Source organism: Phodopus roborovskii, unplaced genomic scaffold (genome assembly GCF_943737965.1).
Source record: "Phodopus roborovskii unplaced genomic scaffold, PHOROB, whole genome shotgun sequence".
Classification (NCBI taxonomy): domain Eukaryota; kingdom Metazoa; phylum Chordata; class Mammalia; order Rodentia; family Cricetidae; genus Phodopus; species Phodopus roborovskii.
The window spans coordinates 26,950,549-26,966,646 of record NW_026126407.1 but is presented as its reverse complement, the minus strand read 5'-3'; the positions used below and the strand labels follow the sequence as shown (position 1 = coordinate 26,966,646).

The window sequence follows — 16,098 nt, the reverse complement described above, 5'->3', positions numbered from 1 at the left end:
AGTGTTGATTAAACGATTAAACATCCCAACAGGGTTCATGGCTAACGCTCTCACGTTCTCGCTGTTGCTTCTGTGGAGCCAGACCTCTTTTGACTTTGCTTACACCCCAGATGGAGAAGCCACCATCTCTTTTCTCCAAACTTCTGGAATCCATCATGGAGTGCTGATTCTGACCTGCAGGGCAACGAGCCACTAAAACAAAGAAAGAACGACGGCGCCCCCATGTGGCAGCATCCGCACTGCAGCTCACAAAAGACCAGGAATGGCTGAAGAGACTCAGAGCTGGGGTTGGTGACAAGGCTGAGCAGTCCTGTCCCAAGCATGAGGACCTGGGTTCAATTCCTGGAACCCACATGGTGGAAGGAGAGAATCGAGAACTGACTCCTAAAAGCTGTACTCTGACCTCCACAAGTGTGCACACACAAAATAAATAGACATAATAAAACTTTTTGAAAGAAGAAATGAGAACCACTTCAAAAACAGTAGTAGGACCCTTCATCCATTGTCTTGACTTTCAGTTGTTTATTTGTTTGGTTTTGTTTTTGCCTTTTTTTTTTTTTTTTTTGAGACAGGGTTTCTTTGTAGCTTTGTCCTGGAACTCTCTCTCTGTGTAGACCAGGCTGGCCTTGAACTCACAGAGATCCACCTGCCCCTGCCTCCCGAGTGCACCACTGCCCAGCTTGACTTCCAGTTTTAATCATCTACAGCCATGGTCTGAAGAGACTAATGGAAATTTCCATAAATAACTCCTGAATTGTAAAATACACACTATTCTCAGTGGTGTGCAGAAAGCCCATGCTTTCAGTCTTTCCTAGAATGACACTTGCCCCTGTGTGCTATATATATACTTTACTGCCCTGATACATCCATTACATCATCCAAAATAGAATATCTCAGCATTCCCTCGCTATTACTTATCTCTTACTGCCCCTATTTGCCCCCTGAAACAAAGCCCCAGGTATTCCAGGCTGGCCTAGAACCCACTATGAAGCAAAGCCTGACCTTGAACCTCTGATCCCCCTCTCCTGAGTGCTGAGATTGGAGGCATGTATTGAATTTTATCAGATGTATACATGTATGAAGAAAAGGTTATGTATAGAATTTGGCAACACCATGGGTTCAAGGGAACCATTGGGTCTTTGGTGGGTTTCCCCATAGGTTAGAAGGGAATATGGCAAAGCAATTTTGAGGGAAGCTTTTTAGAAGTCACTATCCCCTATGACAGGCACATGACTCTCCAGAAGCTCAACTATGCTACTGTAATCAACTGGTGTGATGATCCCTGGTTTTATGATGGGCACCAGCTTTGACCATTTCCCTATCCAGAAAATGGAGTAGAAGTGTGTGTCCTCAGGCTCTAATGGTTACTTTGTCTCCACTGAAAACATTCACTTCTCTAGTCAAATATTCCAAGGGCTTTCTCTACCCTATGCCACAGGGAGGCAGCTGGAACCCACTCACTGCATCATAGGGAGACCAGACACAGAGGCAAGGCCCTTCAACCAACCAGGGGACTTCCTTGAAAGCTGCATGGAACTCTCAATGTTTCAGGCATAGCATGCACCTCACTGAGGTCCTAAAAACCTCCTGAAGGGTAATCTGGAGCTGAGCCCTAGTATTCATCTCTTTCCTGCATGCTCTCATCACCACACGTTCCGCACCGCACCGGGACCAACTGTACCATCAAACTGTGAGCCGCAGTTTGTGAGCCTTCCTTGTGTTGCTTTTGTTGGGTGCTTTGTCCCAGCAACAAGAAAATGAACTAATGCAGCTCCTGCTGGGATAGCTAAAAGATGCCCTAGGACTGGACACACCCTCTGATGCAGCTCACCCTGGCTGGGATTTGTCCCAGGAACTGACCACATTCTTCCCAGGCTGGTATGTCTTTAAAGTATGGTGGGTCTTTTTTTAAGATTTATTGTTTTTAAGTGTGTGTGTGTGTGTGTGTGTGTGTGTGTGTAAGAGAGAGAGGGGGAAGAGAGAGAGAGAGCATGCACAAAAGTGTGTGTGTTCGTGCTTGCAAATGCAGTTGAGGTTTGGTTTTTCATCCTCTTGGAGCTGGTTATAGGCAGTTACGGGCAGCCCATTGTGGGTGCTAAGAACTAAACTCAGACCTTTGCAAGATCAGCAAGCACTCTTAATTGCTGAGCTGTCTCTCCAATCCCAATTTTAGAATAAGTTCTCGAGTTCATGTAGGAAACAAAGCTGAACAATGTTGAGTCCTGAAATACTACTGGGAAAAAGTCTGCTAACTGAAGATAAGAAAAGCAGACAATGAGCACTCTATTGATCCAGGACTCCACAATTTTAACAGGCACCCAGCCCTGGAAGGATTTAAGTCTGGGCATAGCTCATGATAAGGACCCAAGACAAACACAGCTTCCTATAGTGTATAACTGAGTGCTGGGCTTGAATCATGCAAATCCCACTGAGTAATTGGAAGCAAATATTCCCCCAATTCTCTCTGTCCTGACTGCGTGGGCCAAAACTGGATGGTAAGGACAGGGCCAGCCTGGTGATTGCTGATGGGTATTGCACAAATCTGGAAGGCATTTCTGTACTGTTAACATCGTCAGGGTCCCTTCTTTCCCTGATCCCCCAGAAAAGCACACCCTCCTGCTGTCTTCCTAGAGTTCTTAGAACAGCCTCCGCTCTAAATGGCAGCATCCAGTCCATAAGAGCAGTATTCCAGGTCTGAGGGTCATATCCTGGGGCTGTCCCCACTGAGACACATCCGAGCAATGTACTGGCAACCACAAGAAGCCTAAAGACTGACAAAAACCATCCTCATTTAATTCTAGACTTCAGGCACAGGACCCTCCCCAGCCTGCCAACAGGACCCATTTCCAGCAGGCTGGGCACTTGAGGACCTCCAGTTTCACTGTGCCCAAGCTCCTTATGCTCAGCCAGCTCCCACCTTCTGAAACACTCCAGAAACATCCAGGCCTGCTGTCCATTGGATTTCTCACTGGCAGCCTCCTTCTTCCTGACACACCTTTTCTGGAAGCTTCTACTTCCTTTCCAGACACTACTAAATATAGTCCATCCCCAAACCACAGGGACACCTCCTACCCTGACTAGAGGCTTCCTTCCATAACTACCTGGAACCACAGTTCTTACCTCCATCCCATACACCTCACTACCTTTATAACCACCAGCAGCACCTGCCATGACTCCTACAAACACAAAGCTCCACTGATCACATCATTTTTAGTCTCCTTAAAGTCATCCTTTTATTGCTTGCTTACTTATTTTGGAGCCACCCCACATAATCCAGACTAGCCTCAAGCTCACTATAGACCAAGGGTGATTATGAATTGAGATCTCCTTTCCACGCACCTTCCCGAGAGTGCTAGGATTACAGGCATGCATCATGTAGGGTTTATGTGATACTAAAGATGGAGTGATTGAACTTGGGGCTTCATGTCTGCAAAGCAAACACTCTACTGAGCTGTATCCCCAATCCATTGTGGCATTCTTTCATTTGATTCTTGTCTTTTTAGACAGGATGTCACTATGTATGTGTCTTTGGCTGACCTGGAACTATGCAGATCAGCCTGGACTTGAACTCAGAGAGATCCACCTGCCTCTACCTTGGCATTCTCTTTAAAAAAAAAAAAAAAAAAACACTTTTCAGGCCAGGATAATGTCACATGCCTTTAATCTCAGCACTTGCAAGGCAGAGGCAGGCAGATCTCTTGAGTTCGAGGCCAGCCTAATCCACATAAAGAATTCCAGGACACTCAGGGCTACACAGAAAGACCCAGTCTTAAAAGCCAAACATTATTTTTAGTATTTGTTGTTGAAAGAACAGTAATCCCTCAATAACCCAAGCTGGTCTTGGGTCTTCTGCCTCAGTTTCCCTGCTAAGTAGGGCTGTGGACATTACCACTGTGCCCAGATACTCCCACTTTCTTTTAATTTTATGTTTTATCTACATGTGTCTCTGCACCAAGTGTGTGCTTAGTGTTATAAACAACTGTAAGCCACAATGTGGGTGTTGGGAATCCAGATCCATCGAAGAGCAGCCAGTACACTTAAAACCAGAGCCATCTCTTCAGCTCCAAAATACTATGTGACACCACAAAATCTCAAATTTTCTATTAATCTGAGAGCACACACAACAGGAAAAATACACAGTAAGACTCTACCCATGCTGGTCAGTGGTAGGCAGATCTCTGAATCCAAGGCCAGCCTGGTCTACCGAGCAAGTGGCAAGACAGGCTCCAAAGCTACACAGAGAAATCCTGTTTGGAAGAAAACAAAAATCAAGGGAGGGGATGGGAAGACACCAAAACAATAATATAGCTTTATTTCATCCCAGCAGTAAAAGGAAGTGAGGGCTGGGGAGATGGCTCAGTGGTTAAGAGCACTGATTGCTCTTCCAAGGAGCCCAAGTTCTTGAACTGAGTTTCCAGGACAGGGTTGTGTTGAGAGGGGGAAGGGAGGGAGTGAGTAAAGGGGAGAAGACTTCAGACAGTAATGCTTCCAATCTTTCCCTATGTAGGACTTGACAGTTCCTACACACATCATAGGAGACACGCCATGCATCTACTAGCAGATTCTGGATCTTCTACTGCTATCAAACTTAAAGGCAGGCCTCACAAAGAATTCCTACACCAAGTAGGGGGGCCTAGAGGGATTGCATTCAGGTAAGACTGTTGCTTCTCTCTCACACACATACTCATCAGCCCACATAAGGAAATTAAGAAAACCATTTGAGTTAAGACAGTTTCTTTTATTAGTTTTTCCTATACTTTTGTCTCACTTTTACTGTTTTTCTTAGTGTAAGAATGTGATCTTGAGTTTTTAACAAACCAATTTGGATAACGCAATCTGGATAAATGCTTGCTTGCACACAAGTCATCAGTTGCCACTCTGGCCTGCCTCCACATAAATCCAATTGGTATGTCTAGACAGAGCAGATGTAGATCACCTCATTTCTAGCTTAACTTTTGACTTCAAATTCATCCCCACCCCAACACCCGAACCCTCCCACCCACACACACACAATGTTTATGAGAAATGGTCATTAAGAGCAATCAGTTGCATAAGAGTTGGCTTAATCCTGCAGCCTGCACTTAAAATAGCCATTGGCCTCACAGCAAGGCCAACAGGCACTCCTGCAGCAAAGCAGAGTGTACACTGGGCCTGGGGGGCTCCAGGCCTGTGCTGAGAGGGGCATCTAAGGGGGAGGGTTTCTTTCCTCCTCCCTAATCAACTGACTCTACAGCATTGGAGAGCTATAGCACTTTCTGTGTAGACAGACAGAAGGCATAGTGAATCCAACTGTGCATGGTTTTAAGCTTATTTCCAACAAGCAAAAGGGAACAAACAGATAGGCTCTGTTACAGAGATCAGTGATTACAAAGACCCAGAACATAACAACCAACACTTGTAACTAAGGCAGGTAACCGACTCTGCCCTCTACTGCAGGCATCCCTTTGTTTCCAGAACATCTTCCTATAGACTTGCCCCAGGAAATGTGTGGTGCCCTGACACTGTCTGCAGTCAACAATAAGGTGTTCCTGTGACCTTGAGCACCTTAACTCTAATTTCATTCATCCAGAGCAATAGCTTACAATCTGTCAGCTGTTTTAACATATAGATTGACATTTTCATGACACATATTAACAGTAACACAGGTCATAGCAAATGAACTCTCATCCTGTCCCATCCAATTCTCTAATTTACACACACATCTACCACTTGAGCAGGTCAGGGTACAAATCTTTCCACCACAATAAGCAAGGATGGATAGCCTCAGATTCATGCCTACACTCATGTTATCTACAACCTAACCTGAAGGGCAAACTGGACTTTGATGCTTCTGTATTAGTGAACTTTCGGGAAGTATAGGAAGCTACTGCATCCAAGTCCCTTGATTCACTAAAGCCTGCTGTATGAGAAGAGGTCATTTATACTGCTTGCTGAGGGAGAAGGGAGACGGGGCTGTGAATGGAGAGCAATGAGGTCTCAGAGCAGGCCCTGCTGCACTCTACGATCCTGTGTTAATCCATGTTTGCCCATGCTCTGGCCCTCAAAAATGGAGGACACCCCCGACAGGCTGAGAATACTGGCGGTGATCTCCACCCAGACTTTACAAGCATAATCTGAGCTTCTATCGTGTATAAAGAAAAGCCTACCTGGCAGCTGTCACTGCTTTTGCTAGAGCTCAGCTTTCCCAAACACACTTCATCTTGTAGAAGCATGATTAAAACACAAAAGGAGGGAGGAGAGAGCTCAGAAAGACTAGCTGGGCTCTTAAACAGGACCGTAATGAAGAGAGACAGTCAGTGCACTTCATCTCTGGATCTAACTAGTTAGAAGTCAAAATGCTCCATATATTACCTATAACCCACCCCCCCAAGGTTCCCTAAAAACTAAGAAATCTCCAGTATTTGCTTGCTCTAGTTGATATTTAGAACAAAGTTGACAACTTAAAGCTTTATAATAGTCTGTTTTAATATAAACAAGTGTTGGAATCAATCAATGTCCATCTCAGGAAGCTTCTTGTCTGCATCAGAAGGCACAGCTGTGTCTGCACCCTGCTCAGCAGCCTGGGGACCTGGGCTATCTCCTTGGCCGTCCACTGGTCCATTCTGCTCAGCATGTTTTGGCTCCTCCTTTGGGGGTTCCACTTTGGGTTTGGGCTTTGAAATTATAGGACTACAAATACTCATCAGTTCCTAGAATGGTAAAGAAAGAAAACTATTATTTCTTATAAATTAAGCACATTTTATAATGCATGCTAAATCCCAGCAGCTAAGAAGCATAATGAAGTCCCATTAATAACAAAACAGATGTCAAGACCAAAGTACACAAAGTTGAAAACTACCTTAATTTTAGCTTCAATCTCCTTTGTTTTGACAACTGGATCCACTGTCAGGCTCTGTTTGTTCTGCAGGTTCAGCTTGCTATTCATCCATTCCATCGCTTCATTGGTGCTTTTCTCTACCTTCGTCATGTCAGCAGCATCCAAGTGTTCATACTGGTCCTCCTATAAGTTTGGGGGGGGGGGGGGTTGACAGCTAAGTGCCAAGCAAGAATAAGCCACTCCCTGCCCAATACTGTCTTTCAAATATTCTCATCTTGGGGCTGGAGAGAGTTCAGTGGCTATGGGCACTTATATAAGACCCGTGTTCAGTTCCCTTCACCCACGTTGGGCAGCTTAAAAACCACCTGTAACTCCAGCCCCAGGACAAATCCAATACCTCCTGTGTTCACAAGAATAAAACACTTCTATGTGCACAAGAATTAAAACTAATAAAATATGCCTTCAATCCCAACACTCAGGAAGAGCAGCCAGGCACATCTCTGACCTCTACACCAGCCTAATCTACAGAGCAAGTTCCAGGCCAGGTTGGGCTACACAAAGAAACACTATCTCAAAAAAAACCCCACCAAACCCTAACACAAAAACAAATACACAGTGCCTTAAACAAAAATCACAGGAAAATGAAAATAAAATACCTTGTTTTTGAAAGAGCTGATCACTTTCATATACTGTTGGATTTGCTTCCCTAGTTCTTCAAATAACTTTGGTCTTTCTTCAGATTCCTGGAACCGTGTCTTAATAGGCTGACCTAAATTCTAACAGAATACACAGGTTTGTACAGGTTAGCTTATACTATTTAAGTTACACTGCTGCTACTAGGACAATTAGTAATAAGACTAAAATGTCACTCTCTGGGTATGTGTGTCACGCACATGAATACACACAAATATATAAACACTACATGCATGTATAATAATCTAAATGTTTCTCCAAACCATCAGAAGTACCAAGCTCCTTTTTTGGCTGCTCATGAGCAAGAGTCAAGACTGTCCCAAGTGGAATTATTTCTCATTACTGACCAAGACCCAGTTCTCACAGTAGGACGACAACAAAACCTCCAAAGTTACTTGTCTTCTAAATGTACTTGCCCCAACAACTTTTCTTATTAAATAAAAACCATACTGGAGCAGGCAGATCTCTGTGAGTTTGTGGCCAGTCTGGTCTGGAGAACAAGTTCTAGACAGCCAGGACTACACAGAGAAGCCCTATCTCAAAAACAAACAAAAACCACACTGGAGGTGTTGGAGAGATGGCTCAGCACTGTTCACTCTTTCAGAGAACCTGGGTTCAAGTCCTAGCACCCACATGCTAGGGGTAGGGGGTTCACAAGCATCTTTTACAGACGGAATCAGACTCTTGGCCTCCAAGGAGACATGGTGCAAAGACACACACTCAGGTATACATTCTCACAGAAAAAAATAAATAAAATCTCAACAACACCTTTAAGTCATATTAGACTCTGATGAGACCACAATACAACTACCAAGGTGAAAGTGACAAAATCCAAGGGCCAGAAAGATGACTCAGTGGTTACAGCACTGGCTGCACTTCCAGGACCCAGGTTCAATTCCCAACACCCACATGGCGGCTCATAACTGTCTGTGACTCTAGTTCCAGGGCATCCAATATTCTTTTGCCTCCTTGGATAGCAGACACATAAGTGACACACAGACTAGCATGCACGCAATACACTTAAACACATAAAATAAAGAAAAACATAAAACTGTTTTTTAAAAATTGGCAAAATCCAATCCCAGAGAAGATTCTCCACAACAAATGACCCAATGTCTACAGCACATACATGAGAAAAGGCAGAACATAAAGTCAGCCACAGACAAGGTAAACTATGTGCACTGTATCTGGGCCCCAATTCAAATCAACTAAATGATCACTATTTAGGAAATGAGAACTTGAAAACTTAACACAGAGACACAACATTTCTGGTGCAATGGTGGTGCAACATGAGGCACTAACTAGGTTTTACAAGCACATTGAAAATAATTGCTATTAAACATAACCCCAAACACAAAAAGTCTAACTCAAGCTAGGAGAAAGTACAGTACAGAAAAGACATGGCTGCAATGACTAGCCTCAACTATCATATGCTTGGCATCTCCCAGATGACAAAGAAAAACATTTTGCACAGTGAAGCTAAGCAGTGGTGGTGCAAGCCTTTAATTCCAGCACTTGAGAGGCAAAAGCTGGTGGATCTGAGTTCAAAGTCAGCCTGATAAACAAACTGAATTCCAGAATAATAGGCAAAATAGATTGTCAGACTGTCTCCAAAAAAAAAAAAAAAAAAAAAAAAAAAACATAGCTAGCAGAACCACTTGCATCCAGCATGAGCTAAGTAAGCCCTAGGCACTGTTCTTAAGACAGCTGCAATGCCTAGTTCTTTAGGAAAATCCACAATGCAAAGCCAACACAACAGGGAATGTTCCAATTTCCCCTCAGTGAATTTACAACTTTCTTCAAAGGCCTCAAATAGGACATTACTTTCTATGTTAACCAACCAGTTTTTGATGGTGGATATACTTCTGTATATGTTTCTCTTGTTGGTAGACAAATAAAACACTGATTGGCCAGTAACCAAGCATGAACTATAGGTGGGGCTACCAGACAAGGAGAATCATGGGGAGAGGAGCTTCCAGGAGATGCCATGTAGCTACAGGGAAGATAGGACATGCCAGGTGAGTAAGATAAGGCCATTTAGAAATTATGGGAGCTAGCCAGTAAGGAGTCTAAGTCATCGGCCAAACAGTTTATAATTAATATAAGTCTCTGTGTGTTTATTTGGGACTAAACTGCTGTGGGACCAGAAGAAACTCTGTCAACAGAAGTTTTACCATTGACTTCCTCATACATACATGAGATGCTTTGCATTCACCCACATGAAAACCATACTGGACCTCAGCTACACTATGGGAGAAAGCCCTGACTCCCACTGTGTGGCAGGCACCTCTGAGGCAGAGCTAGGACTTGCTGCTACTTCTATGTCCTGACACCAAGAAGGTCCTCAATCCTAACTCACTGAACAGAAGGTTAACTCAACCTATAATGAAGAATAATGGATTAGGCCATCAGAACAAACAGTTCTAAAATGCATATTTTAGCCTGTGCTCTTTACTTAAAAGCACCCCTCTCTGGAAGCTATGGAGGCATAGATACCTCTGCTTAAGAGACTTACTTTTAATTCAGCCAATTTGTCTACATAAACTTGCTTGGGTTGATCTTCTCCATCTTCATACAACCAATTTTCAGTATCTTCTAATTTTAAGGTAAAACTATTACGATCCTGTAAATAAAGAAAACATGATTATAATGTGTGTTCTCTCACACACACACTAACACACACGCACGCACACACTGTAATGGGAAACAAAATGCAAAATAAAGCTGGGGAGATGGACCAGGAAGTAGTTAATGTTTGCAATACCCAGAACCCATGTAGAAGACAAGTAGGTGTGTCGGCTCCTGTAATCCCAGCACTCAGGAGACAACAAACAGGGAACCCTGAAATAGGATGGCTAGTTACACTAGTAAAAACCAGCCAGTGGCAGGTGCAAGGAAAGACTGCCTCAAAATCAAAGTGGGGGGAAAAAGAAAAGAAAAAAAAAAATTGAGGAAGATAGATATCAATTCTGAGCCTCTACATGAACTCACATCCATGTGCACCCTTCATACATATAAAGAAAGCATGCATAGTCAAAAACTTACAACTATGTAAATCCCACTCAAAGAGAACATTTTTCAGTATTTGAGTTTATTTTATCCATATGAATGTTTTGCCTGCCTGTATGTACTTGTACCACATGCAGGCCAGGAAAGAGTGTCACTTCTCTAGAAGTGTAGTTATAGACATTGAGAGTCACCACAAAGGAGCTGAGAACAAAAGTCAGATCCTATGAAAGGGCAGCACATGCTCCTAACCACTGAGTGCTCGCTCTCTCTCAACAAACTTTTGGTGACTTAATCACACACAAAGTAGCAGACATTCTTTCTCAAGTGTCTCAAGATTTCCCTACACTCCCACAACGAGGGAGCAGCACACTTACATCTTCACTCACAAACTTCTCATATTCACCACTAAGTTTGTCTCTCATCTCGTACACATATTCTTCCACGGCGTTCTTGGCATCATTCCGTTCCTTCTCCAATTTATCCTGCATGATCATCTTACCCTGGGAAGAGCAGCAATGAATCAGACACAAGGCCAACTATGACCATTTCCTATGAAGCATCAACTAACACAAAAAGCTTTCCCTGTTCAAATCTTGCAATTCTCTTTAGTCACCCCAACAAAACAGAGCTAGGAATATAATCTGGAAGAAAATTTGAAGGTCAGTTTTGTTGGTTTTTTTTTTTTTTTTTTGAGGGGGGGGGAATAGTGAAATATTAAATCAAAATTAAATTCATGTATCTAAGAGTAGTAGCACACATCTCTGATCCCACTTGTCCTACTCAAGAGTTTTCCAGGATAGCCAGGGGTACAGAGAAACCCAGTTTAGGGGGTCAGAGGGGTCCTATACACGTTTATGTGAACTTTTTTATTTTGCCGGGCATGGTGGTGCATGCCTTTAATCCTGGAACTTGGGAAGCAGAGGCAGGGAATTCTCTTAAGTTCAAGACCAGTCTGGTCTACAAAGCGAGTCCAGGACAACCCCAACCAACAACAAAAAAAAAGACAACTAAATTTTAAGAAACAATTTTAGAAATCATATGGGGTGCTTCTACTTTATTATACAACACTAAGAAAAATCAAATGTCAAACAGAACTGCTCTAAGATCTGGCAGGTACAGAGGACCTGCCTTAGTTGTGGGACTTCTACTGACCAGCTGCTGACTCGTCACCTCAAATCCACATATACTCCCCAAAATTGAGCAATACTCCCCGAAAACAAAGACAGTGTCAAAAGCCTCTGAACAGCCTAACATGGTGGTGGTGGTAGCACACACCTTCAATCCCAACAACTTGAGAGATGGAGGCAGGTGGAACTCTATGATCAAGCCAATCTGGTCTTCATTGTGAGTTTCAGACAGTCAGGAAGAAACAAAAGCAAAAAGCCTCTTGACAGAGCAAGCAATGCAGACATCATGTTACTATCATACACAAAGAATATTAACAAGCCATGGCTATACTACTTAAATATGATCTTATCAAGAATAGTCCAAATGGGCAGAAACCCTATCGCAACCCTTCCACATGGGTCGTATATCAGATATTTACATTACAGTTCTTAACAAAAGGAAAATTACAGTTGTGAAGTGCCAACAAAAAGAACTGTACGGCCCAGTGGTGTGGCAGATGCCTTTAATCCCAACACTTGGAAAGCAGAAGCAGGCACATCTCTGTGAGTTTGAGGCCAGCCTGGTCTAAAAACTTATCACCACAGCATGCAGTACAGTGAGTGAGTGACTAAGTAAATAAAGTAGAATGAAAAACTACTTTCATGGTTTGGATCACCACAACATGAGGGACTGTATTAAAGGCATTAGGAAAGTTAAGAACCACTGCCCTAAAGGCTACAATGTGAATATACCTCATTCTCTGTATACAGGCCAAGCATCTCTCGATCCAGCTGCCATAGCAGCTGGCTCTCAATGGGCAGGTCCACGGTGCTAGTCTTCACTTTCGCCTTCTTGGCTTGAGGTGGTTGGTCCATCTTTTTATCTTTTGATCCAGCTTGAGAGGTCTAAAGAAAAAGAAACTATGAAGAACAAAAGCATAGACTAACCTAAATTTAAAATCAATCAAGTCAAAAGTAACTCCTGGCTATCATCTAGAAGTGAATTCTGTTCTATCTGAAGTAGCAAATTCAGGAGGAAAACAATGGTGATCATTAGGGATCTGGGAAAGGACAGATATAGAGAATTTTTATTCTGCAAGACAGAAAGTAAGCAATGTAGAATAAAGGTGCAAGCCTTTAATACAGCATTCAGAAAGAGGCAGATGCCAATGGATCTCTGTGAGTTCAAGCCCACCCTGATCTACATAGTAAGTTCCAGGACAGGCTCCAAAACCCTGTCTCAAAACAAACAAAAAAGTTTTTTTTCTTCATCCCAGGTGGTAGGGGCTTGCACCTTTAATAATCCCAGCACTTGGGAGGCAGAGGCAAATGTTATCTCTGAGTTTGAGGCCAGCTTGGTTTACAAAGCAAGTCCCAGGACAGCCAGGACTGCCACACAGAAAAATTGTCTCAAAAATAATTTTTTCTACACATTACCAAAGTAAAACACTTAGCAAAATTTGAGCAAAGAGAAAAGAAATCTTATGTCTCCCTGTTTCATCAGTAACAAATTATCAATGGTATATGCTCTTTTAAACTTTCCAAAGCACTACCCAGTGTATAAAGACTACAAATAGGTAGTGGTGTCTAACAACATTCTGAGATAGCCCCTGGGGTTTGTAAGAGACTTGAGAATTCTCAGGCTGTACCTCCATTTCCTCTGACTCCGTCTTGTTTTCTGCTGGGGTCTGTGGCTGTTGCTCTTCAGCATGTGGCTCCTCCTGGTCCACTTGCATCTTCTGAAAACAGTCAAATTAAACACTGAAACCAGAAAAATCTAACCAAAAAAACTAGGCAGCCTTCAACGACACTCAAAATCACATGGTCTAGAATTCCTATTGACTTACAGTGATCAGCATACTGAGGCTCAAAATTTCAACTATACATAAGTTACCCAGGACACCAAGCTTTCCTCTCTGGAGTTCAACACCTCAAAGTAGGACACGTGATGCCCAACATGCCCACCCTTGTATGAGGTTGAGGAAATACGGAATTGCTTTATGAACCATAAAGCACTCAGTAGAGTGTGCTGAAGCAAGTTTCCTTCCCTTCCACATGCTTCCTCCCAGAGCCCTGACTTTGGCAAGAGTTCATACACCACCATTTTGATCTCAAAAACACAACCTTTGTACATGCTGGGGGAGAGAAGAAACCCACAGAGAATAAAGCTTGTGGAGCACCTGAACCAAGAGCTCGATGTGGGCGACCTATACACATAATTCAAGATGCTATGCAGAATGCTGGTGCCTGAATCCCTGCACAAACTGCATCTGGAGAAGCGAGTCAAACTTTTGAGTCTGATGTACAAAGAGAAATAGACCTACATTTATCAAGAATACATAATCTATAGTACTTTTGAAAACAACAGACATTTTATGTTGTTTTCAAAGAGCATTTTCCTATGATCAGTAGTAGTTTAAGCTGAGAAATGGTCTGAAAGGGAAGAGCCAATTGTTCAGTTCATTTCCATTCCAATAAAATACAAAACTGGGTTGAGTGAGGCACGTACAGACCCACTCAGCAGCTCTCAGTGCTCCTGTCAGCCAGTCAGCTGACCAGCATAAATGGTATGAAACATCCAAGTTACCTCTTCCTCCTTTGCATTCTGATCAGTCTCCATGGGCTCCTCATTTTCCTCGGACTTGTGCACTTCTACTAAAGATGCACTGGACACACTGAAAATGCCATGGACATTTACCCGAACCTTGACTTTCACTTTGGAGCTGGAGCCATCAGACTGTGGAGTGACTTTCTGAACTGAAAACTGAGCTAGGGATTTAAGAAAAGATACAAAAGAATGTACAATATAAGACTGAACTTAAACTTCCATGTACATAAAATAGGCTCCAGGCTACGAGATCATTTCTTGGTGGCTTTCTCCTTCCTCTCACAAAAATCTCGATTTAGACAGCCCCACAATGAAAGCTCAAATGTCTCCTGCTGGTTTCAACTTTCCTCCAGTCCCCTATTCTGCATATGCTCTGCCAGATAGAAGTAGTAAAGTGCCCAAATTCCACAATTTACTTTTTAAAATTTCCAGTTTATGTCATTTCCTAAGAAATTACCATTTATAAATCTCACTACTATACCAAAGGTTTGTTTTAGAAAATTTTTTCTTAAAGCTTGAAGACAATTAAGAGTTTAAAAAGAATGACTGTGGGACAGGCAAACTGTATATTGGCAGTTACTTGAAAGAGAAAAGGCCAGTGGGAGAGGTCAGCCACATAGTGAATTTCAGAGGAAAAGTATGGAAGACCAATGTGTTAGTGAGAGCACACCCAAAACTAGGCAAGTGCTCGAAAGAAGTGCTAGGCCAGTGCTAGAAGACAGGAAAGGACATAAACGTTAAGCCTTCTGGGTATGACTGTCATGGTCCTTCCTATCCTACAAATGGAAAGCTGGGCAGCCAGCAACTTCCTTCCTATAATTTCTACAGGCCTCTGAGGCCTGTTCTTCATCCATAGCACACATCTTGCAGAACTCTTGGTCTCTCTCTTCTCAAGAGACAGCATTTCCAAATCATAACCAACCCTTTTTGTAGCCTCTTCAACTTTAGTCTGTATTTCTTTCCTTTAGAATTCCAAATAGAAACAAGTATTTGTTACTATTCTAGTTTCCAATTTTACTTACCTATAGCAGGATCTGGATAAGGCAAATCCTGAGGAGAGCTATAGTAGGCCTCAAGAGTGAAAGGCTCCTTTCTATAAAAGGTGAGGACTTTGGAGAAAGGAGCAGCATGATTTTTCGGGAAGACTTCACAGTCACTAGGTAGAAAAGATAAAATCCCATAAATAATATTCTTGCTTATTAATTTCTTCCCGTCTTTTTATTTTATGGGGGTTTGTAGGTATATGCATGTTAAGGTCAGAGGACAGCCATCCACCTTATTTCAGGTGGGGTCTCTGCTATTTGCTGCTGCCCACTCCAGGCTCCCAGGAGTCAAACTGAGAAGTCCCAGCTTCTCAGGAGTCAAACTCCACCTCCCATCTCACCTGAGCTTTACATGGGTCCTGCTGATCTGAACCAGGTCTTCAGGTTTGTATGACAAGCGTTTTACCCACCTAACCCTTAACCCAAATTCATGATGTTCTTAACACTTTTGATAAACGTAATCCTAGAACTGTAATTAATTGAAACATCCTAGTTTCTCCTGATATTATTTCCAGGTTATTAAATGAGGCAAGAGAAAGTTCAGCAGTTAAAGAGTACTGGCTGCTCTTCCAAAGGACGTGGATTTAACTCCCAGCACCCACATGTTGGCTCACAACTGTCTTTAACTTCCATTCTAGGACATTCAATGCCCTCTTCTCAAGTTCTCAAACAACAACCACAAATACGGTATACAAGCATGCATGCAGCTAAAATACACAAAAACAAAAAATGTAATCCTTTAATGGGCTTTTAAAGAAATAATTACCTCCACGGGGGGGGGGGGGGGGGGGGTTTCACTGTATGGCATGTGTAGCAGCCCTG

General features: G+C 42.8%; 1 protein-coding gene across 1 annotated transcript in view; it reads right to left on the bottom strand.

The window, feature by feature from the left end:
* Positions 1-6,447: 6,447 nt before the first annotated feature.
* Hspa4 (heat shock protein family A (Hsp70) member 4) overlaps positions 6,448-16,098 on the bottom strand; it is a 35,143-nt gene continuing 25,492 nt past the window's right edge. The window contains exons 11-19 of the mRNA XM_051180700.1: positions 15,256-15,389; positions 14,213-14,394; positions 13,275-13,364; positions 12,379-12,531; positions 10,894-11,019; positions 10,026-10,133; positions 7,474-7,593; positions 6,839-7,000; positions 6,448-6,689 (exon numbers count right to left, since the gene is read on the bottom strand). Of these exons, the coding sequence (XP_051036657.1) occupies positions 6,486-6,689; positions 6,839-7,000; positions 7,474-7,593; positions 10,026-10,133; positions 10,894-11,019; positions 12,379-12,531; positions 13,275-13,364; positions 14,213-14,394; positions 15,256-15,389 (1,279 nt within the window). The 3' untranslated portion in view covers positions 6,448-6,485. The remainder of the gene's footprint in view (positions 6,690-6,838; positions 7,001-7,473; positions 7,594-10,025; positions 10,134-10,893; positions 11,020-12,378; positions 12,532-13,274; positions 13,365-14,212; positions 14,395-15,255; positions 15,390-16,098) is intronic.